An 18853-nucleotide genomic window follows, 5' to 3' on the forward strand; every position below is an offset into this window, starting at 1 on the left:
TTTTTTGTACTGAAAAAGGGGAACTCCACCAACTTCTCAAAAATATCTGCATGGTTCAGTGGCTCTCAATGTTCTGGAGAAACTTGGCTACAAAGGTTGGAACTGTACACAGTGGTGGTGAATGGGGCCAGACGTCTGTTAAGGAGTGTACTGCCTCCACAAGATTGATATATCATATAATATACAATCAAATAAGTTATGAAGAAAATCAGAGCCTGAGTTCTAAGACATATATTATACGGGGGTATGCAAAAGTTTGGGCAGCCATGCTTAATGGTTATGTTACTGTGAATAGCTAAGCGAGTAGCTGATCTCTAAAAGACAGAAAGGTGGAAGATTTCTGTAATATGTTAAGCAATATTTCTCTTTTACCTTACGCTTTAAAAAAGAAAAGAAAAAAAAAAGGGCCTGAAGCAAAGGTTCGGGCACCCTGCGGGACTTAGTAACACCTTCTCTGGCAAGTATTTCAGCTTGTGAACTTAGCTTCTCGTTCTGTGACATTCTTGGGCCAACCTTGCATGAACTGCTCTTTCAAGGCCTAGACGCTGATTTTCTATGATGTTTAGTTCGGGGAACTGTGAGGCCAGTGGCAATGCCTTCATCTTGTGCCTCTCGAGGTCACCTCCCAGTGAAATGTTCCCTGTGTCACTGGCTGCAACACAAGCCCAAAGCAAGATCAATTCACCCCGCACTTAACAGTTGGAGAGACGTTCTTTTCATGAAAACCTGCACCCTTTTTTCCCATTGTGATCAAAACTGTATTTGAACTTTGAGTCCACATCAGTTTCCAGAATGTATGAGGCTTGTTTAGATGTTTAGTTGAAAACTTCTGATGCTGGATGTTGTGGTGAGACCTCCAGTGTCTGCTAAATCTTCCTGAAGGTCTTTTGTAGTCGAACAGGTGTTTTGATTTGCCTTCCTAGCAAAGCTCCTTCTGTCTCCTAGACATCAACTTGACCTGCACAGTTCCTGTTAACTGCTATTACTCTTACATTACTTACATTACAGGCTCATGAAACTGCTAGCTACAGTCTTCTCCTGCTTTGTGGGTCCCAGTTATATTCATTTCCAGAGCCCTGGGCAGCTGTTTAGAGGAGCCTTTCCTAACAATGATTGTGAATAAGCCATAGCCTTGAAGTGCCCAAATCAAATCCCTAGTGCATGGTGAATATTTTTTTTTTATAAAATTATTTCGACACAACAACAATACATAATATAATACATACTTTTGTATTATTACATATAAAACTGAAATGATGCGTGTAGGTTCTCTGGTTATTTAGGATAGTGAATAAAATGGCTTTATTTGTTTTGTAGACAGGCAGCCCTTGATTCCTATTTCCGCCACTGTAAATACCCCAGAGTTTCTCTATAGTATAGCATAAACAATTAAATTATTAAGTGGAATTAATGTTAATGTTTAAAAGTATGGATATTCAGGAAAATGAAGCAGACATGTAACTAATTGTAAGTATAGTTTTATTTCTTTTTATGACCATTGAAGTATTCAGTCAATTAGCACAGTAGATCAATCAGGGTAGTATGGTGAATTAATTATGCTGTGCATCTAATTTGATTAAGTGTGTGAACACTTACCTTTTCTAAAAACAGCATTTACTCCCCAGCCCATAGTGTCCAAAAGCAGTTAGTTCTGAAGTTGGCACAATACAGAGCAGCCATTCAGAACATAGAGCATTTACCTATTGCAACTGAAATTGTTTAGCCCCAATTAGGTTTATTAGCAAAATGTACAAACCTTCAGCTATTTGCAGTAAATCAATCAAACAAGAACAATTTAAATAGCTCAACACAACTAATAGAACAAGTGCTTTCTCCACATTCAACACTAAACACCACTTTTAATTAGTAGAATCCCTTTTCTGTACTGTATCACCCTTATTATTGTTTTGTATTACTGTGCTGTATTGTGTAACTGCTACTGGCTGTTAAATTTCCTTGGGATCAATAAAGTATCTATTTATCCATCATAAGGACACACATTTGCTTCACATTGGGCTTCATAAGTAGCATCAGGTGTGCTTGAGATAAAAACCCATCAAATACCATGTTAGAAATATGGCAAGAGAATTGTCCAGAAAGTTCAGAGAAGAGATCACTGCCTTGTACAAACAAGGAAAAGGATACAAACAGAGAGCAAAGCACTGACTGTTCCTAGAGATCCCGCTGGAAGCGCAGTTCACAATTCAAAGTTGAAGGAACAATGGCAAAAGGAGGAAGCCATCACTGACTACCACCAGATTCCTGAGGAGGCAGATGGTCAAAAACCCTTGAGTGACTGCAAAAGACCTGCTGCAAGCATTTGGGCAGCAGGCACAGAGTTGTCAGTTTGTCCATTAAAGTGTAGCCTGAACGCTGAAGGTCTCCATGCCTGCACACCTCTACTAAATCAAAAGCTCAAGAACAGTCGGCTCCAGTCTGCTCAAAACCATAGTTTGGGGTGGAGTGATGAAATGGCTTATGGATCAGCGGTATGTCTGGTGGAGAAAGAAAGACGCATATGCTGAGAAAACGATGCTAAGGTGGCTCAGTGCTGCTTTGCCTCTTCTGGATTCAATCAAATATCAGGAAATCCTTGCCTTTAGTGAGGAAAATGAATGAGGGAGCCAAAGCTTGGGGCCTACCAATAGGACAATGATCCCAAGCATACCTCAGTATTCAACGAGGCCTGGTTTCAGAAGAAGTCCTGGAAGATTCTGGAGTGGTCGTCACAGTCACCTGACTTAAACCCCATAGAGGATCTCTGGTGGGATTTGAAGGTGTATTAAAGAATATTAGTAAACTGGAGTGGTGTCTGGCTGTGCATTATGTTTGCAGCAGGTCATCACAGCAGAAGGTTGCTCTACTAACCACTAAAGATGCTTATCATGAAGGGGTTGAATAATTCGGAGACTGCAGTCATCATTAAAGTGACATTTTGGAGCCTAGATGTGGTTTATTATTTTTGCCACAAAGTGGAATCATAGGAAAAAACTGATAAGCTCTGCTTTATGCTGGTTTACGGCTCACAGCCTACATTAGCTTGTAGCACTGTAACAAGAACTTTGTGTAATTCTTCCCAAATCTTACTAGATAGTGTTGCTGTTCTTTCTGTGTCCAGTTGGCACGTTGTGCTCTTAGCTAAAGATATTGCAATGGGGTCAGGTTAGCTGTTATTCTCTCCTCTGGCAGTCTGGCAGACAACGGTGTCGGAGGTTCATGCTCGCCAAGATAAAGACAATTTGACATTCTTTGGCATCCTTAAGACAGCATTATGCAAGAGTTGATATTATTTGCTCTTGTGCTCCTCCTACAGTTGAGAAATGTAGTTCACTTTTACACAACCGTCATAAATACAAATCATGCTTTGAGCGCCCCCCTAATGGGCAGCTGTTCATGTGCATTTGTTGACAAGCTGAGAGATTCTGAACCGGCATATGAAAGGGAAAGAAGCATGTGGACTCGTATAGACGGTATAGTAGCTCCACCAAAGTTACATAGAGCAGTAGCAGAGTGGCGCTGACAGAACCCCACTTTGGGAGAAAGACCATGCCCAAACTGCTCCTCCTGGCCCTCGAGGCCCTTATATACTCCCATGATGAACAGACGTCGCACCCACCTCCACCCAGTCTTCTCCTTTCCCCCGGCTTCACTCACAGTCCACAGGAAAGCCGGGCTGGACTTCAGGCCAAGTCCGCCCTCCCGTTCCATCTCAGGGCGTGGTCCGCACTAGCAAGCGTTGCTTTAAAGGCACAGGAACAAAACCGCCTGGTTAAAGACATGAAGGCAGGCTAATACATTGTCATATAAAGTTCTGTGTTGTTTTCCAAGCCAAAGAAATCTCAGGGGAGACGTAAAACACAAGAGACATGGATGCTAAGGGCCCTGTATTTTCTTAACGCATGCCTACAATAACGCAAACGTACGGCAGGTGGCGACAGAGAAGGCTGTCAACGACACCGAACACACGCATTTACAGAAGAAGAGGAGGAGGAAGAGGCGGAGGTGGTAGTGTAACATGGACGAGAGAGTGGAGATCGAGTGAAATATCCAGCAGTTCAGATCATTTCTATAGTTGTTTATTTCACTAATAACCTGTAACTCGATGTGCTTTATTTACTGCATTGTTTGGACTTTTGCAGGCGATCGCTGATCTGGAGCATGACAGCGTTACGAGTGTGTGCGTAGCTCGTTAGCTCAGTTCTTGATCACACACACACAGAGAGAGAGAGAGAGAGAGAGATAGATAGACAGTTGTTTTCAGATGTGAAGAAGCAAATCAGCAGATCTACACCCATGGCGTCCCAGGCGCCCTTCACTGACAGTGACACTGCTGATGAAGCGGTCAGAGCGACATGCGACGATGCGTCGACGTGCAAAAGGTAGACGGAGAACCTGAGATCCAGCGTTACTTTCACTCCAGTAAAGCACCCTGCATTGAGATGAGACTGAATATGATCATAAACACAGATCTTCCCTCATGAGCTGAGGGTCATAGGCTCGATAGACTCTAACCCAGCAAACACACGCGCTGTCTGCTTTCTCACAGCGTGGCTACAGCGTTGTCAAAAGATGGTGCTGGGGTCCTGGGGGCAGGTCTCTCATCTTTTTACGACTGCAGAGCTGGGTTTCAGCACAGTCTGGTGATTTCCTGAACAAACGCACAGCTGAACCCGGCCATTCACTGCTGGGTTGAATCAGGTGTGTTTGAGCAGCAGATTTGACACACTGTGGAGGAATTCAGCCCCTCAGGACTGGAGCTCCCCACTCCTGCTCCCCAGAAACTGGGCCTGTGCTTATAGTGGAATTTAGATTTCAGTATCGATGCTGATACCAACTATCACAATGTTCAAATGTCTGCTTTTACTTCAGTCTCCTCTTTTAAAATGAGGTCAAATGTCAAATGTTGGCCTGCTGACACAGTCTTAGGAATAAGTGCCGTTGGACTCTGTAGACAGTAGTGGGACCCTGTGCAGGGGGGTGGGCATCATTAAAGCATGCTGATGGTTCGTTAAGTTGTCATGCTTGTATTTATGGGATCTATATACTTAATGCTTAATTTTAAGAGTGTAGGTTATTTAAATAAACTACTGAAAGTATTAAATGTTGAATTCTTTGCCAGCTTGAATTTGAAGCGTTTGCTTTACTTTGTGGAGCTCTGCTCTGCATTTAAAGTCTACTCAGACTCACAAAAAGGGGTTCTTTAGTAAAGGCAGTGGTTCTATATAACAGTAATTTTTTTCATACACAGGGAAAAAAAAAACCCTCTTATTGATGGTTATAAAATAAATAAAAAAATTCCACTACTGTTATAAGACAAAAAGTACGACCCAAAGTCTCAATTTGTGAAACCTTACAATTAAAATATGTGCAAAAGCCAGATTGTCTCACGCAAGACATTGTAACATGGTTTTCATGTTTTTTCATCTTTAGTGATTTCCATAAAAAGAATAAATAAGAGAACGTTGAGTGAGAGAGTCAATTAGGGCTTCAACAACCAACTATTGTGATAGTGATTGATTATTATTTCAGCAATGAATTTTAATTTACTCTCAGTAGCAGTTATTCTAATATATCAGCAGTTATTCTATTATATCAGCTTTTAAATGTAGTGTGTGGTTGCTTTATACATTTGCTAACTAACAATAAAGACAGAAAATAGAAATGAACATTTTCCAATGAACTTTCCTGCTAATATAAAAGATAAATAAAACTCTGCCTTTTACCTTTTAAACATTTTAATCCAAGAATGTGTAAAGTAGCAGCAGTAAAATTAAAAACCTTAGCAAATCAGCTTTCCTTAACCAGTTTTCCCATAATTGTTTGGCTCAGCAAAAAAGAAACAATGGAGACAAATGTGAGACAATAATTATAGACATTTTATGTTACTACTATTAGTGACCTTTATTATCAAGGTTAAATTAATTGACAGCTAATTTGGTCATTGATTTTAGCAGACTAAGTCGATTAGTAGTTACTAATACAGATATGCTGTTTTGGACTTTTATTTGAGTTTTTAAATGGTTGTATTATTATAAGCTTTCTTTATTGTCATAATATGTAATAATACTGTTCTTTATCATATAATAATAATGTATATTTGTCCTGTATATTTACTATGACAGTTGTTACTAACTTGCCTCACTAATGTTATATGTATATAATGGTATAATGGAGATCTGCTAAATCCTAAGCACTGATGGTTCTTCTTTTTGTTGTTATTTGTAGATTTGCCACCAGCAAAAGTTACTGGACAGACCCATACATACAGTATTTTGTGCGGCAGACAGGAGAACGCAAGGCACCAGAGATCAACAGAGGTAATCTACCTTTATTCTGTTTGTACACTACAGACATTGTTTAGATCCGTTTCAAATAATTCCCTCTGCATCTGTTAAAAGAAGCCTTGTTTCATCTCGTGGCTCAGCTCGTGAATCGGGTGGTGTTTGCTTCTCTGATCTGAATTCTGCTTTAGGTTATTATGCCCGTGTAAAAGGAGTGAACCACCTGCTGGATGCTTTCCTTAAGAAGACACAGTGTGACTGCCAGGTGGTCAATCTTGGGGCAGGACTGGACACCACCTTCTGGAGACTGAAGGTACGCTTAACTCAAAATCTGGTTAGATCTGCCTTTATCCCATCTGTGCAGTGAACACACACACAAACACACACACACACACACTGTAACAGTGAGCACACATGCCCGGAGTGGTGGGCAGCCATTGCTGCGGTGCCTGGGCAGCAGAGTGGGTGAAGAGCCTTGCTCAAGGGCCCAACAGTGGCAGCTTGCTGAGCCTATCTATCGAACCCATAACCCTGTTATCAATAACCCGGTGCTCTAGCTGCTGAGCCACCATTGCCCCACAAAAGGAGAAAGTACTGGACAGGTAGAGGCTTATGTTGCTTAGAAAATATCTGAGGCTCATTAGTGTCCTAAAGTGTGAGTAGGGAGCCAAATAACGAGGTCAAAGCCACTATTTCTAGCTAATTTAATGAGTGCCTGTTCCCACGTATGTGTTCAATTGCACACAAGCATCATCGAACAGTAGAAAAGCATAACCAGTAGAACACCACGCTCTGTTCGAACGTCTCGAAAGCCCAGTATTGAGCTGTAGTGATGAGTCATGTCTACAAATATCTTATCAGGTGTCTGATCAAACATGTACTATCTAAAGATTTTCAGACAACTTTAGCCTTTGTTGTAACTTGCTCTGAATATGATTTCATGTATTTTATGCGTCTTATCTAGGTTATAATATATATTTTTAATGATCTCTGACCAGCTCTGCATTTTTTGGTCTGAAACCTGCCTGTTTTCATTGTTAGACTGAGAACACTTTGCCGAAGAAGTACTTTGAAGTTGACTTCCCCATGATTGTTGCCAGGAAAATACATCATATCAAGTAAGGTGTAGAACATCTTTCTTTTTTTATATATTGTTTTAATTTTTTATGGTTCATTAAGATGTGTCATGTTAGTCTGATGCCTGTAGAGGGAGGCATAGTCTCAGTTTAACCATGTGCTGTTCTGCTAGTTAAAATGTACAGAGCCAGGGTCAATATAATTTGATTTATAATTATAATCTTATTTTTTATGTATTATTATTATTTAACAAAAGGACTCTGTTACCCCAAAACAACTGCAAACAGATTTTTACAATGTAATGTCAATGAAATAAAACTGGTGTAGTCTAGTATATGTATTATTGTAGTGTAGTTGTAGTGTAGTGACTGGAACGTCCAGTCACTGGTTACTGGACGGTATTTCTGGCTACAGATACACCATAAGGACACAATTACCAATATATAAAAACCTCTCCAAGTTGTCATATGCAGAGTCCTTTCCATCGCAGCTGCTAAAGCTTTTAACTTCTTTAGAATAGTCATATGTCTCCTGGTGGCTTAATGATGGATTTAGCTGAACTCCAGGGGAATTTTTTTTTTCTTCAGTAACCTTTTTTCGGAGTTGTGTGGAGGGTTCTTTTGTCCTGGTGGATTTTTCTAGTGGGACAAGTGCATTATTGAATTGTAGCTCCTTATTGGGACTGCAGCAAACTTCTCCATTAGATATTCATGTCTTGAAATCTTCTCATCTTCTGATCCTTCACAACTCAACTAGTAAAGATACTGAGAAAATGTTTCCCTTAGAGAGGCCAAGTAAAGATTATGGCTGTTTGGCATTTTGGGAAGCATCACAGTTGAGTTATATTTGAGCAGTGTTGTTCTACGAAAGCTTGGAGGTTAACACTGAGCTTTTTGAAGGCTGTTTCTGCTCATACTCGTCCCTGTTACCAAACAACAGTAGTTCTAACTGTCATTTAGCTTTTTTAGCATCAGAAGATAAGTGGATGATGTTGTCTAACCTAGCTAGCTGCATGTTATTTTGCCATGAGGTTTTCAGTTTGTGCAGTCATACAGCTCAGTACTCAGTGACTGAAACACTGTGAGTGTTCTGTCCTCTATTTATCACTAAAGGCTTGCCTTTCCACTGATTTGATTGGTCAGAACAAGCAAAATGCTCGTCCTATGGGCTTCTTGAGGATTTTCCACTTTTAACTCCAACTCCTAGGGCGGTAGTTTCTGCTCTAGCTGCATCCCTACAGACTGACACTGTTGTAGACGAAGCTGAGCGGAGCATTGTGAAGTTTAATAATGTGGCCATTCTGTAGTCGGTGTTCTGCCGGAAGACATCGGGTACTCTTGGTGTAAGCTGGATTTCTGAATGACAGAAGTGAATGGGGTTGTCAAAAATTGCCAGTGTCACTTTAACATTGAACTAACATCATAGGACTGGCAACCTCAGCAAAATACCCCATACAGATAAGCAAAGCTTTGTTAACCGAGGTTAGTTACGTGTCTTTAGCAGTTCTAGAGTACAGTGTATGTAGCTGGTATTGTTATATAATGGTACACAGCAGCAAGATTTCAAGAATCCCACACATTTCAGTCAAATAAATATTCTGGCAGATTTGTGCAGTTCCTAATATGCACATGCCACATAACTGCAGAGGTCTATATGTGCAGTTTGCTCTGTGTAGACACTTTCCTAATGTACTAGAGAAGTTCACAAAGCTTTTTCGTTTTCACAGAACAAAACCTCCTTTGTCAAAGCCGTTGATCGAGACCCATTCAGCTGATTCTCTCCTATTAGGTAATAATGATGATGATGATGATGATGATGATGATAATAATAATAATAATAATAATAATAATAATAAAGAAGCAATACAGGGTCATACCATTTTTAGTGTAAAGACCTGCTTTTGTGATTGTTTATGTGTCCTTGACAGATGGTCACAGCTTGGACTCAGACAGATATTGCATCATTGGCGCTGATCTCAGAGACATCTCAAGTTTAGAGGATAAGCTACGGAAATTCCAGATAAATACAGAGTAAGTTTTGAAATGTAATTTCCCCCAGATTTAAATGATTTCAATTATGAAAATGTACAAGGTTTTACTTATAGTAACTATATATATATATATATATATATATATATATATATATATATATATATATATATATATTACGTTATTACATTATTAATCTTGGCTGTTAAACTCCAGATCAGTACAGTAAAAAGTAACAAGAATTTCTCAATTTGAAGGAAGTAGTTGAGATCAGGGCTGAGCGATATGGAAAAAATAAAGTATCATGATATTTAAAGACAATTTTACAATACACAATATTTATTGCATTAGTTTAACATCAGTAGCAGCAGGTTCTTAAAAGCTGCTATTCAGATACTGCCCATACTGAGTGCAGTGATTTCTATTCAAAATCTGATCTTCGTCATCTGATTAAACAGCATTATTTACATGGTGTGTAATGAAACATGCAGTTGGTCAGTGCTCTTTAAGATAAAATATCAGCCAGCTCTAGTTGAGATCTTGTGAGCTAGTTTAAAGAATAAAGCTCGGTTCCCAGCTTGGTCTCTCCCTGACGCCCCCCAGGCAGCACGGCATGGATGTGTTGATCTCCTTCACCAGTTCACTAAGCACTGAACACAGTGATGTAAAATCAACACTTTCTGTATACATTTTATTTGTACTTATTAATGTATAAGATTCATGTTTTATAAAGCCAATAAACACAAACACATTTATATGTAAATAATATCTTAGTTACTTGAAGGATCTAGGATATTGTGACTCATACAGTGGTATGAAAAAGTTTGGGCACCCCTGATCATTTTGATGATTTTCCTTTACAAATCATTGGCTGTTCGGATCAGCCACTTCAGTTAAATATATCATATAGCAGAGGAACACAGTGATATTTGAGAAAGGAAATGAGGTTTATAGGATTTTCAAAGTGTGCAATAATTATGTAAACAAAATTAGGCAGGTGCATAAATTTGGGCACCCTTGTCGTTTTATTTATTAATTATTGGAACACAAAATTTGTTTTGTAAGATTATTGACCCTTGACCTACATACACAGGTGAGTCCAATTATGAGAAGGAGGTTATTCTTTGCATCTTCTCTGATAAGTGGCAACATGGGAGCCTCAAAACAACTCACAAAGGACCTGAAAACAAAGATTGTTCAACTTCATGGTTTAGGGGAAGGATACAAAAAGCTATCTCAGAGATTTCAGCTGTCAGTTTTAATTGTGAGGAACATAGTGAGGAAATGAAAGACCACAGGCACAGTTCTAGTTAAGGTCTGAAGTGGCAAACCAAGAAAACTCTCAGGCAGAGAAGGATGGTGAGAACAGTCATAGTCAACCCACAGACCAGCTCTAAAGACCTACAACATCATCTTGCTGCAGATGGTGTCACTATGCATCGTTCAGCTATTCAGCGCACTTTGCACAAGGAGAGGCTGTATGGGAGAGTAATGCAGATGAAGCCTTTTCTACACGCACGCCACAAACAGAGTCGCTTGAGGTATGCTAAAGCACAGCTTTACAAGCCAGCTTCATTTTGGAATAAGGTGCTGTGGACCGATGAAAATAAAATTGAGGTATTGTATTCAGACATAACAAGGGGCGGTATGGGTGGCAGAAAAAGAACACAGCATTCCAGGACAAACACTTGCTACCCACAGTAAGATTTGGTGGCTGTTCCTTCATGCTGTGGGGCTGTGTGGCCAGTGCAGATACTGGGAATCTTATTTAAGTTGAGGGACGCATGGATTCCATTCAATATCAGCAGATTCTTCAGAACAATGTTCAACTTGACAAAGTTGAAGTTGCGCCGGGGCTGGATAAGACTTCAATAAGACAACGACCCTAAACACTCCTCAAAATCTACTAAGGCATTCATGCAGAGGAACAAGTACAATGTTCTGGAATGGCCTCAGTCCTCAGACCTGAATATTATTAAAAAATCTGTGGTGTGATTTAATGGGGGCTGTCCATGCTCGGAAACCATCAAACCTGACTGAACTGGAGATGTTTTGAAAAGAAGAACGGTCCAAAATACCTTCCTAATCCAGACCCTCATTGGAAGCAATAGGAAGCGTTTAGAGGCTGTTATGTCTGCAAAAGGAGGATCTACTAAATATTGATGTCATTTTTCTGTTGGGGTGCCCAAATTTATGCATCTGCCTAATTTTGAGAAGAATTATGAATTATTGCACACTTTCTGTAAATCCTATAAACTTCATTTCACTTTCATTTCAACTGCATTTAAATTATCAGGAGTGCCCACACTTTTTCATACCACTGTATATTGACTGTGTTAAGCCCTTGAAGGTCCGCTGTGCGTGACTGAATCATGTTTTGAATGGTTATTTTAATTGACTCCGAACAATGAATTTGGAAGATTTGGCACCATAAATACTCTGGGCTTGGTTGTGTACATCTGCCTGATATAATTCTGCATGTTTATTGTTTAGTTAAATATCCCCCCGCTGATGACCTTGACAACAATGGTGCAACAGGGAGTCATTAAAGTGTCTGTGTGTGCGTCAAGAAGTGATCATCTTCTCTGATGTCCACTGATGTGTCTTGGAAAAGTTTATAAACTTAGCATGTCTACGACATCGGTGGCCTTGTTTTCAAGGACTCTTGCATCAATTGCTTTTATTTTAACTTCCTTTGAGGTCCGGTCCACCTTCTAGCCTTCAGTGTGGTTTCAGGGGATTGGCTTCAGTCTATGTCACTGAGACTCTTCTTTCTTGTCCCATCATTGTACGTTTTACAAGAAATAAGAGACTAAGCTTCACTAGCTCATGACTTCCTATACAGTAGAACACTGTATTATTAATTATTAGCAAGCACCATTTAGCGCTTGTCACCATTTTTAAAAAACATATAACTGCCATATTCATTTCATAGTTCTAACCCTTAGAACTATTTATTACCACTTTATCGCACCATCTGTGGTCAGAACTTATTGCTGTTTGTTTTCTATAGCACTTTTTTTAATCCTGTAATGAGTGCCTTGAAGATGCCTTATCATCTGCTGGCTCAGTTCCTGCATGTCGTTGAACTATCGTCTACCTTGAGGTGTTTTTATGTTCCCTCCACTTAGGTTACCTACGCTGTTTATGTCTGAATGTGTGCTGGTGTACATGACCCCTGAACAGTCATCCAAACTGGTGCACTGGGCAGCAGACACCTTCCACACTGCAATGTTCATCAACTACGAACAGGTGAGATGCAGGTATGCACAGTAAGGCTGGTGTAGAATCTGTATATTATGTTATGGCAGTATTGGGCTTTCAGTGATTGCTTGGAGGTGTTGCTTTTCTGGGGCAGAATGAGTGACCATAAACAGCGTAAATATAAGAGAACATAAAATTGGTGCACAAGTTCAAACTATTTGTTTTTTTCTGAGGGACTGTCATAATAATCACGTTATTGACATCATAAAATATATGGACAAGGCCTCCATCGTTTTTGCTGCCCTTAATATTTCCCATTGTGTTTACTTGTGTATATTTTAGCCAGTCACGTTCTCTCATCTACTCTCTGTTGGAGGCAAGCTTGAGTCTGTGAGCAGATGTGTAGGAAAAGGGTGCAGTGCGCACAGTGACCAATGTATCCATAAGACACACCGAGCGGACTGCGACAGGTGGTGGTGTCCCCAAACGGACCCCCCCCCCCCAAACACACACACATACAGTTTGTCAAGCATGTGAACCACAGATAAGCTGTGTGGACTACTGCTGTAGTCTTTTCGTTTATTCAAGCAATACACAGATATCTGTAGCTTGTACTCTATCGGGAAACAAACAGGAACCCTCACTTAAACTCAGCCAAAGCTGCTGTTAAATGTGTAAAACTATGCAGCCACTGACAGTACAGAAGGCGATTAGTCCATCTTTATATGGCCGTGAGCCTGGCCACTCATCTGAAGTGACATCATTCTGGTGTTTCAATGGAGTCCACAGCTTCGGTGTGGGAACATTTTGGCTTTAAACAGAACGAGTGAGTGGAGCCAATTAATTTATTTATTTAACATTTTTTATATTTTATTCCCTATGTCTGAATATTCTCATTATTAAAAGTTCAGTTCTCTTAAAATGGTATAATTACATTGTTATGCTGTGCCAATATTATTGTTATTAATATTGAGCAACATGAAATAAAACAATATTATTTATCACAATTATTTCTGGGATAGTCTGTCATCCAAAAAAAAGGTGACAGGTCTAAACCCAGATTAAAATTATACATACAGGATTAAGATTTATACATACATGAATTTAGACTTGTGTTCCAGAATGTCTCCTCAGCTGTGATGGCCTCTTAACGTCCCAGAAGTGATCATAATTGGCTAATGCTGGTAGTATCCCTGTGCCCACATAAAAAGGGTTTGTTTGACAGCACTCATTGGATTGACCAACACATACAGTACAGAGGGAAAGAAGGATGATCATAGATTTATCTCTTGGTCTCTCTGAGCCAGTTCTAAACAACTGCAGATTCCAAAATCATCAGTATGTTAGTATGTAGGAGGAATGGCTGCTTTGCCAAGAACATGGAAGGAGATCATGTTTTATGGTCAGATGAAAGAAGGATTGAGTTGTTTGGCTCCAGTGACCAGAGTTATGCTTGGAGGAGTAAAGGTGAGGCGTTTAACCCCAAGAACGCTGCACTGTTAACTGTTAAGCATGGTGGTGGTAGCAACATACTGTACGTGGTTCAGGTACAGTGTACCAAGTGGATGGATTAATAAAGAAGAAGGACTGCCTCAGCATAACCTCGAGCTATAAAAGTATGTGTACTGTGTTTTGACCCACTTTTTTGCTTCTACAGGTGAACATGGCTGACCGCTTCGGTCAGATTATGATTGAGAATCTGCAGAGACGGCAGTGTAATCTGTCTGGAGTGGATGTGTGCCAGTCTTTGGATTCTCAGGTTAAGACGCTCCCATTACCCCATTTTTTCATTAACCTTTTGTTAGATCACCTTTACCCCATGTAAAATCTATGAAGTATCTCACTGTTTGATTATTACTAATGTAACCTAGATATGAAAGCCATAAATTTGGGGATTTTGTACAACAATATTTGGTATATCACATTACTGACTACTGGCTCAGTGTACAAAAGGTAGTCAGAAATCAGACAAACAAAGCTGTGAAACTTAAATGTTGTAGTGCAGCAGCTGCTGCTAATTCACCAAGTCCCACACAAGCCGTTTCAGTGAAAATCCCTGAAGGTTAAAGATAGCTTTACCAGCACCAGCCCTGTAAGGAACTACTGATAACGTCATGGCCCTCACTTTCTTTAAATGCTTTCATTGAATTTTTATTACGGGCTTAACCTAAAAGTAAGGCTTTTGTTTTAAAGTGGGCTAGAAAGAACTGATTGTTACAAGGCGTGATATCCGTTTACAGAAGGAACGCTTCCTGTCGACCGGATGGGAGAGTGTGAATGCACTAGACATGATGGCAATCTATAGTCTGCTTCCTCAGGATGACATAAGCAGGTACACCACAAGTAACAGCCATGAATGATCCCTGATTTCTCAACTCCAGAAGTACAGACTTTCTCATTTTTCATAAACATGCACACATTTGCTATTTTGCCAGAAACCACAAACATATGCAAATTGGCCGATCTGCTGCTGCACAGTTCATCAGCCCCCCTCTAACCCATCAATAGAAAAGTACTATCTGACCACTCATGTACTCTCTTACTGTACACCTACTACATGTTACTGTAAAGTTTTCCTTGCCTCTGTCCCGCTTAGCTTGCTCGAGGTTAGTTTGGAGGGTGTACAGGTGAGGCAGAGGCCTAAGAACGCTGCACCAACTGTTAAGCATGGTGGTGGTAGCAACATACGTTGAATAGGAAAAATGTACCAAGTGGATGGATTAATAAAGAACTGCCAATTTAGCAAATGTGTGGATGTACAAGACAGACCACTGATTTATGTTCCTATTGTACACCTCCTACATGTCATTATAAATTAGCTGTATATCTTTTGAGGCTTAGAAAGTTTCCCCTGCCACTGTCCCGCTTGGCTTGTTTACAAGTGGAGCACTGTAACTTAAAGAACTGTAAAAAGAGCCCTACAAACATATTTGAATTACACTAAATTATTAAATTGGCTAAACACCCTAACAATGCTGGTACATCAGTACCAGTGGAGCACACACTAACACACTACCATGCCTCTACTATGTTTATATCCTTTCTGTGCTAGGATAGCTCCACCACCCAATCTGGAATATAATCAATACTCTCCACAATCTAATTAATAATTATAAAATATTGATTTGTATAGAACCTAAAAATGAGTGTATTGTCGAGCTCAACATTAACCTATTAACATTAACATATGAGCATAACACTACAGTATCTTCTGGGCAGGGAACGATTCGCTCAATTTGGGAGAGTCAAAAGTCAGTGAGAGTGTTACTAAATCATTTTGTAGTCGTTCATACGCTATATGGACAGAAGTGTTGGGACACCTGCTCATTCAGTGCATCTAAAGTCAAGGGTATTTAAAAACATGTTCAGGCACTCTGTTCCTATATTAACACACATTCTGAATAATGTGCACCGTTTCATCTTTATTATCTATTAAACTGTAAATGGATTCAGTTGTACGTAAACTGTTACCGTTATTTGTTTTGTATAGAAAAACCTGTGTGTTTAAATTATTATGACTAATTTACTACAGATATTAGTGATGGCAGATTTGTTTTAATGACTTTTACTTAGCTTTATGATTCAGTTTTCAAATAAATTAGAATTTTGGCATGTATTTATGGAGAAGTGTTTGCTAAGATCCTGGAAGAAGAAATGTTTTACAGTGTGTGCAGAATTATTAGGCAAGTTGTATTTGAGAGGATTCTTTTTATTATTGAACGACAACTATGTTCTCAATCAATCCAAAAGACTAAAAATATCAAAGCTTATTATTTTTGGAAGTTGGAGTGTTTTTTTTTTAGATTTGGCTATCTTAGGAGGATATCTTTTTGTGCAGGTAACTATTACTGTGCAGAATTATTAGGCAACTTAATAAAAAACAAATATATACCCATCTCACTTGTTTATTTTCACCAGGTAAACCAATATAACAACACAAAATGTAGAAATAAACATTTCTGACATTCAAAAACAAAACCAAAAACAAATCAGTGACCAATATAGCCACCTTTCTTTACGATGACACTCAAAAGCCTTCCATCCATAGATTCTGTCTGTTGCTTGATCTGTTTACGATCAACATTGCGTGCAGCAGACACCACAGCCTCCCAGACACTGTTCAGAGAGGTGTACTGTTTTCCCTCCCTGTAGATCTCACATTTCCTGAGGGACCACAGGTTCTCTATGGGGTTCAGATCTGTACCACTGCTTGAAGAAGGTGTCTTCCAGAAACTGGCAGTAGGTCTGGGAGTTGAGCTTCACTCCATCCTCAACCCGAAAAGGTCCCACAAGTTCATCTTTGATGATACCAGCCCATACCAGTACCCCACCTCCACCTTGATGGCGTCTGAGTCGGAGTGGAGCTTTACTGATCCAGCCTCGGGCCCATCCATCTGGCCCATCAAGAGTCACTCGCATTTCATCAGTCCATAAAACCTTAGAAAAATAAGTCTTAAGATATTTCTTGGCCCAGTCTTGACGTTTTATCTTATGTTTCTTGTTCAAAGGTGGTCGTTTTTCAGCCTTCCTTACCTTGGCCATGTCCCTGAGTATCGCACACCTTGTGCTTTTTGATACTCCAGTAACGTTGCAGCTCTGAAATATAGCAAAACTGGTGGCAAATGGCATCTTGGCAGCTTCACGCTTGATTTCCCTGTTGGCTATTTGCCATGAAACGCTTGATTGTTCGGTGATCACACTTCAAAAGTTTGGCAATTTCAAGACTGTTGCATCCCTCTGCAAGACATCTCACAATTTCTGACTTTTCAGAGTCCGTCAAATCTCTCTTCTGACCCATTTTGCCAAAGGAAAAGAAGTTGCCTAATAATTAAGCACACCTTATATAGGGTGTTGATGTCATTAGACCACACCCCTTCTCATTACATATTAGAGATGCACATCACCTGATTTACTTGATTGGTAGTTGGCTTTCAAGCCTATAGAGCTTGGAGTAGGACAACATGTATAAAAAGGATTTGAAAATCGAATCGAAAAGCCATGTAAACAAGTCTAAAAAAACAATTCATTAAAACAATATCTGCCACCACCAATATCTTTTGAAAATTGCAGTCATAACTTTTTAACAACTTTATCTTTCTCTCATCTTAAAACATTTCTACTTCCAGAATCTTTGCAAACTCTGGGCAAAGCTGAGTTGTTAAAATGAGAGGTGTTTGGTGATCGCCTAAACCCAGTGTTTGCTTGCAACGTTAGCCTAGCATCTCTTGCTCTAAAAGAAAAGTGGCGCACGTCAGATACGTCAGTCATATGAATTAAATTTTTTTCCTGAGCAATTCCTTTATTTTTCATAAGAGCCATTGCTTTTCCAGAATTGAACGCCTGGAGTTTTTAGATGAAAAGGAACTGCTCCACCAGCTTCTACAGCACTACAGTATCTGCTGGGCAGTGAAGGATTCGCTCAGTTTGGGTAAGGTTAACTTTTCCTACCTTCATCAAAAGTCAGCGATTGTGTTACTAAGTATTTGTGTAGCCGTTCATACGCTATATGGACAAAAGTATTGGGACACCGGCTTATTTATCGCTTCTTCTGAAATCAAGGGTACTAAAAAGAATTTATCCTGCTTTTGTAGTAACTTTTGAGTAACATTCCCGGGAAGGCTTTCTACTAACTTTTGGAGCATTGCTGTGAGGACGCTCACAAAGCGTTGGTGAGGTCAGGATGTTGGATGATCACCACCCTACCTCATCCCAAACTCATCCCAAAAGTATTGGATGGAGCACCAACCATCATTCCAGAGAATAGAGGTCCACTGCTCCACAGTTCCACAACCCCTCTAACCCATGCTTGGCATTAGACATGGTGCCAACAGGCTCATGTTTATGTGCCACAGAGAGTCCTATTTAATTGGTATTGTTTCTCTACAGGGCTCAACACACACACACAAGCTGTGTGTGTTGGTGCATATACACGTCTGTGTCAGCAGTGGGGGCAACCTAAAGTAGCTGAATGCATTTGTTAGAAGGGGTGTCCACAGACATTTGGACATTTAGCGTATTCATTCTAAACACATGTATGTGTTCATTCTTGGTGTACCTTTAAATGTCAGTTGAGATGTTTTGAATGTCTCCAGAACTGTCTTAGTGACTCCTCTTTTCTTTTCTCCAGGCATTTCGCAAATTGGCTTTTGAGTGTGATGCGGACTTGGTTTGGGAAGTTTCCTCTTTGTGCCAAGGTCAACATGAATCAACGGAAGTCGTTCTAACTCACTTCTTCCCCTGTGTGACGTCAATAAAAGATGAGACCACTGTATTTCTGTCTCCCTCAAATTCCCTTTGTGCTCA

The 18853-nt window shown here is 39.8% G+C and overlaps 1 protein-coding gene across 2 annotated transcripts; it reads left to right on the forward strand.

Annotated features, from left to right (window-relative positions):
• The first annotated feature begins 3981 nt into the window (after nucleotides 1–3981).
• Nucleotides 3982–18838, forward strand: lcmt1 (leucine carboxyl methyltransferase 1). 2 transcript variants are annotated; one of them, XM_072666664.1, is made up of 11 exons: nucleotides 3982–4379; nucleotides 6226–6317; nucleotides 6473–6594; nucleotides 7323–7399; nucleotides 9085–9146; nucleotides 9286–9388; nucleotides 12478–12598; nucleotides 14208–14309; nucleotides 14791–14882; nucleotides 17881–17978; nucleotides 18678–18838. In XM_072666664.1, the coding sequence occupies exons 1-11, from the start codon at nucleotides 4294–4296 to the stop codon at nucleotides 18698–18700; spliced, it is 978 nt and encodes a 325-aa protein (XP_072522765.1). In that variant the 5' UTR covers nucleotides 3982–4293; the 3' UTR covers nucleotides 18701–18838. The 2 variants fall into 2 exon arrangements, with proteins under 2 accessions (XP_072522765.1, XP_072522766.1); XM_072666665.1 differs by lacking the exons at nucleotides 17881–17978; nucleotides 18678–18838 and adding an exon at nucleotides 16703–17862.
• Nucleotides 18839–18853: the final 15 nt, after the last annotated feature.

This window comes from Salminus brasiliensis, chromosome 22 (genome assembly GCF_030463535.1).
Source record: "Salminus brasiliensis chromosome 22, fSalBra1.hap2, whole genome shotgun sequence".
NCBI classification, from domain to species: domain Eukaryota; kingdom Metazoa; phylum Chordata; class Actinopteri; order Characiformes; family Bryconidae; genus Salminus; species Salminus brasiliensis.

Bases quoted from the DNA above. Each gene is read 5' to 3' on its own strand.
- lcmt1 (XM_072666664.1), top strand. From the start codon at position 4,294: ATGGCGTCCCAGGCGCCCTTCACTGACAGTGACACTGCTGATGAAGCG. The intron at 4,380-6,225 runs GTAGACGGAGAA...TGTTATTTGTAG, and splicing joins GATGCGTCGACGTGCAAAAG to ATTTGCCACCAGCAAAAGTT. The intron at 7,400-9,084 runs GTAAGGTGTAGA...TCGTTTTCACAG, and splicing joins AGGAAAATACATCATATCAA to AACAAAACCTCCTTTGTCAA.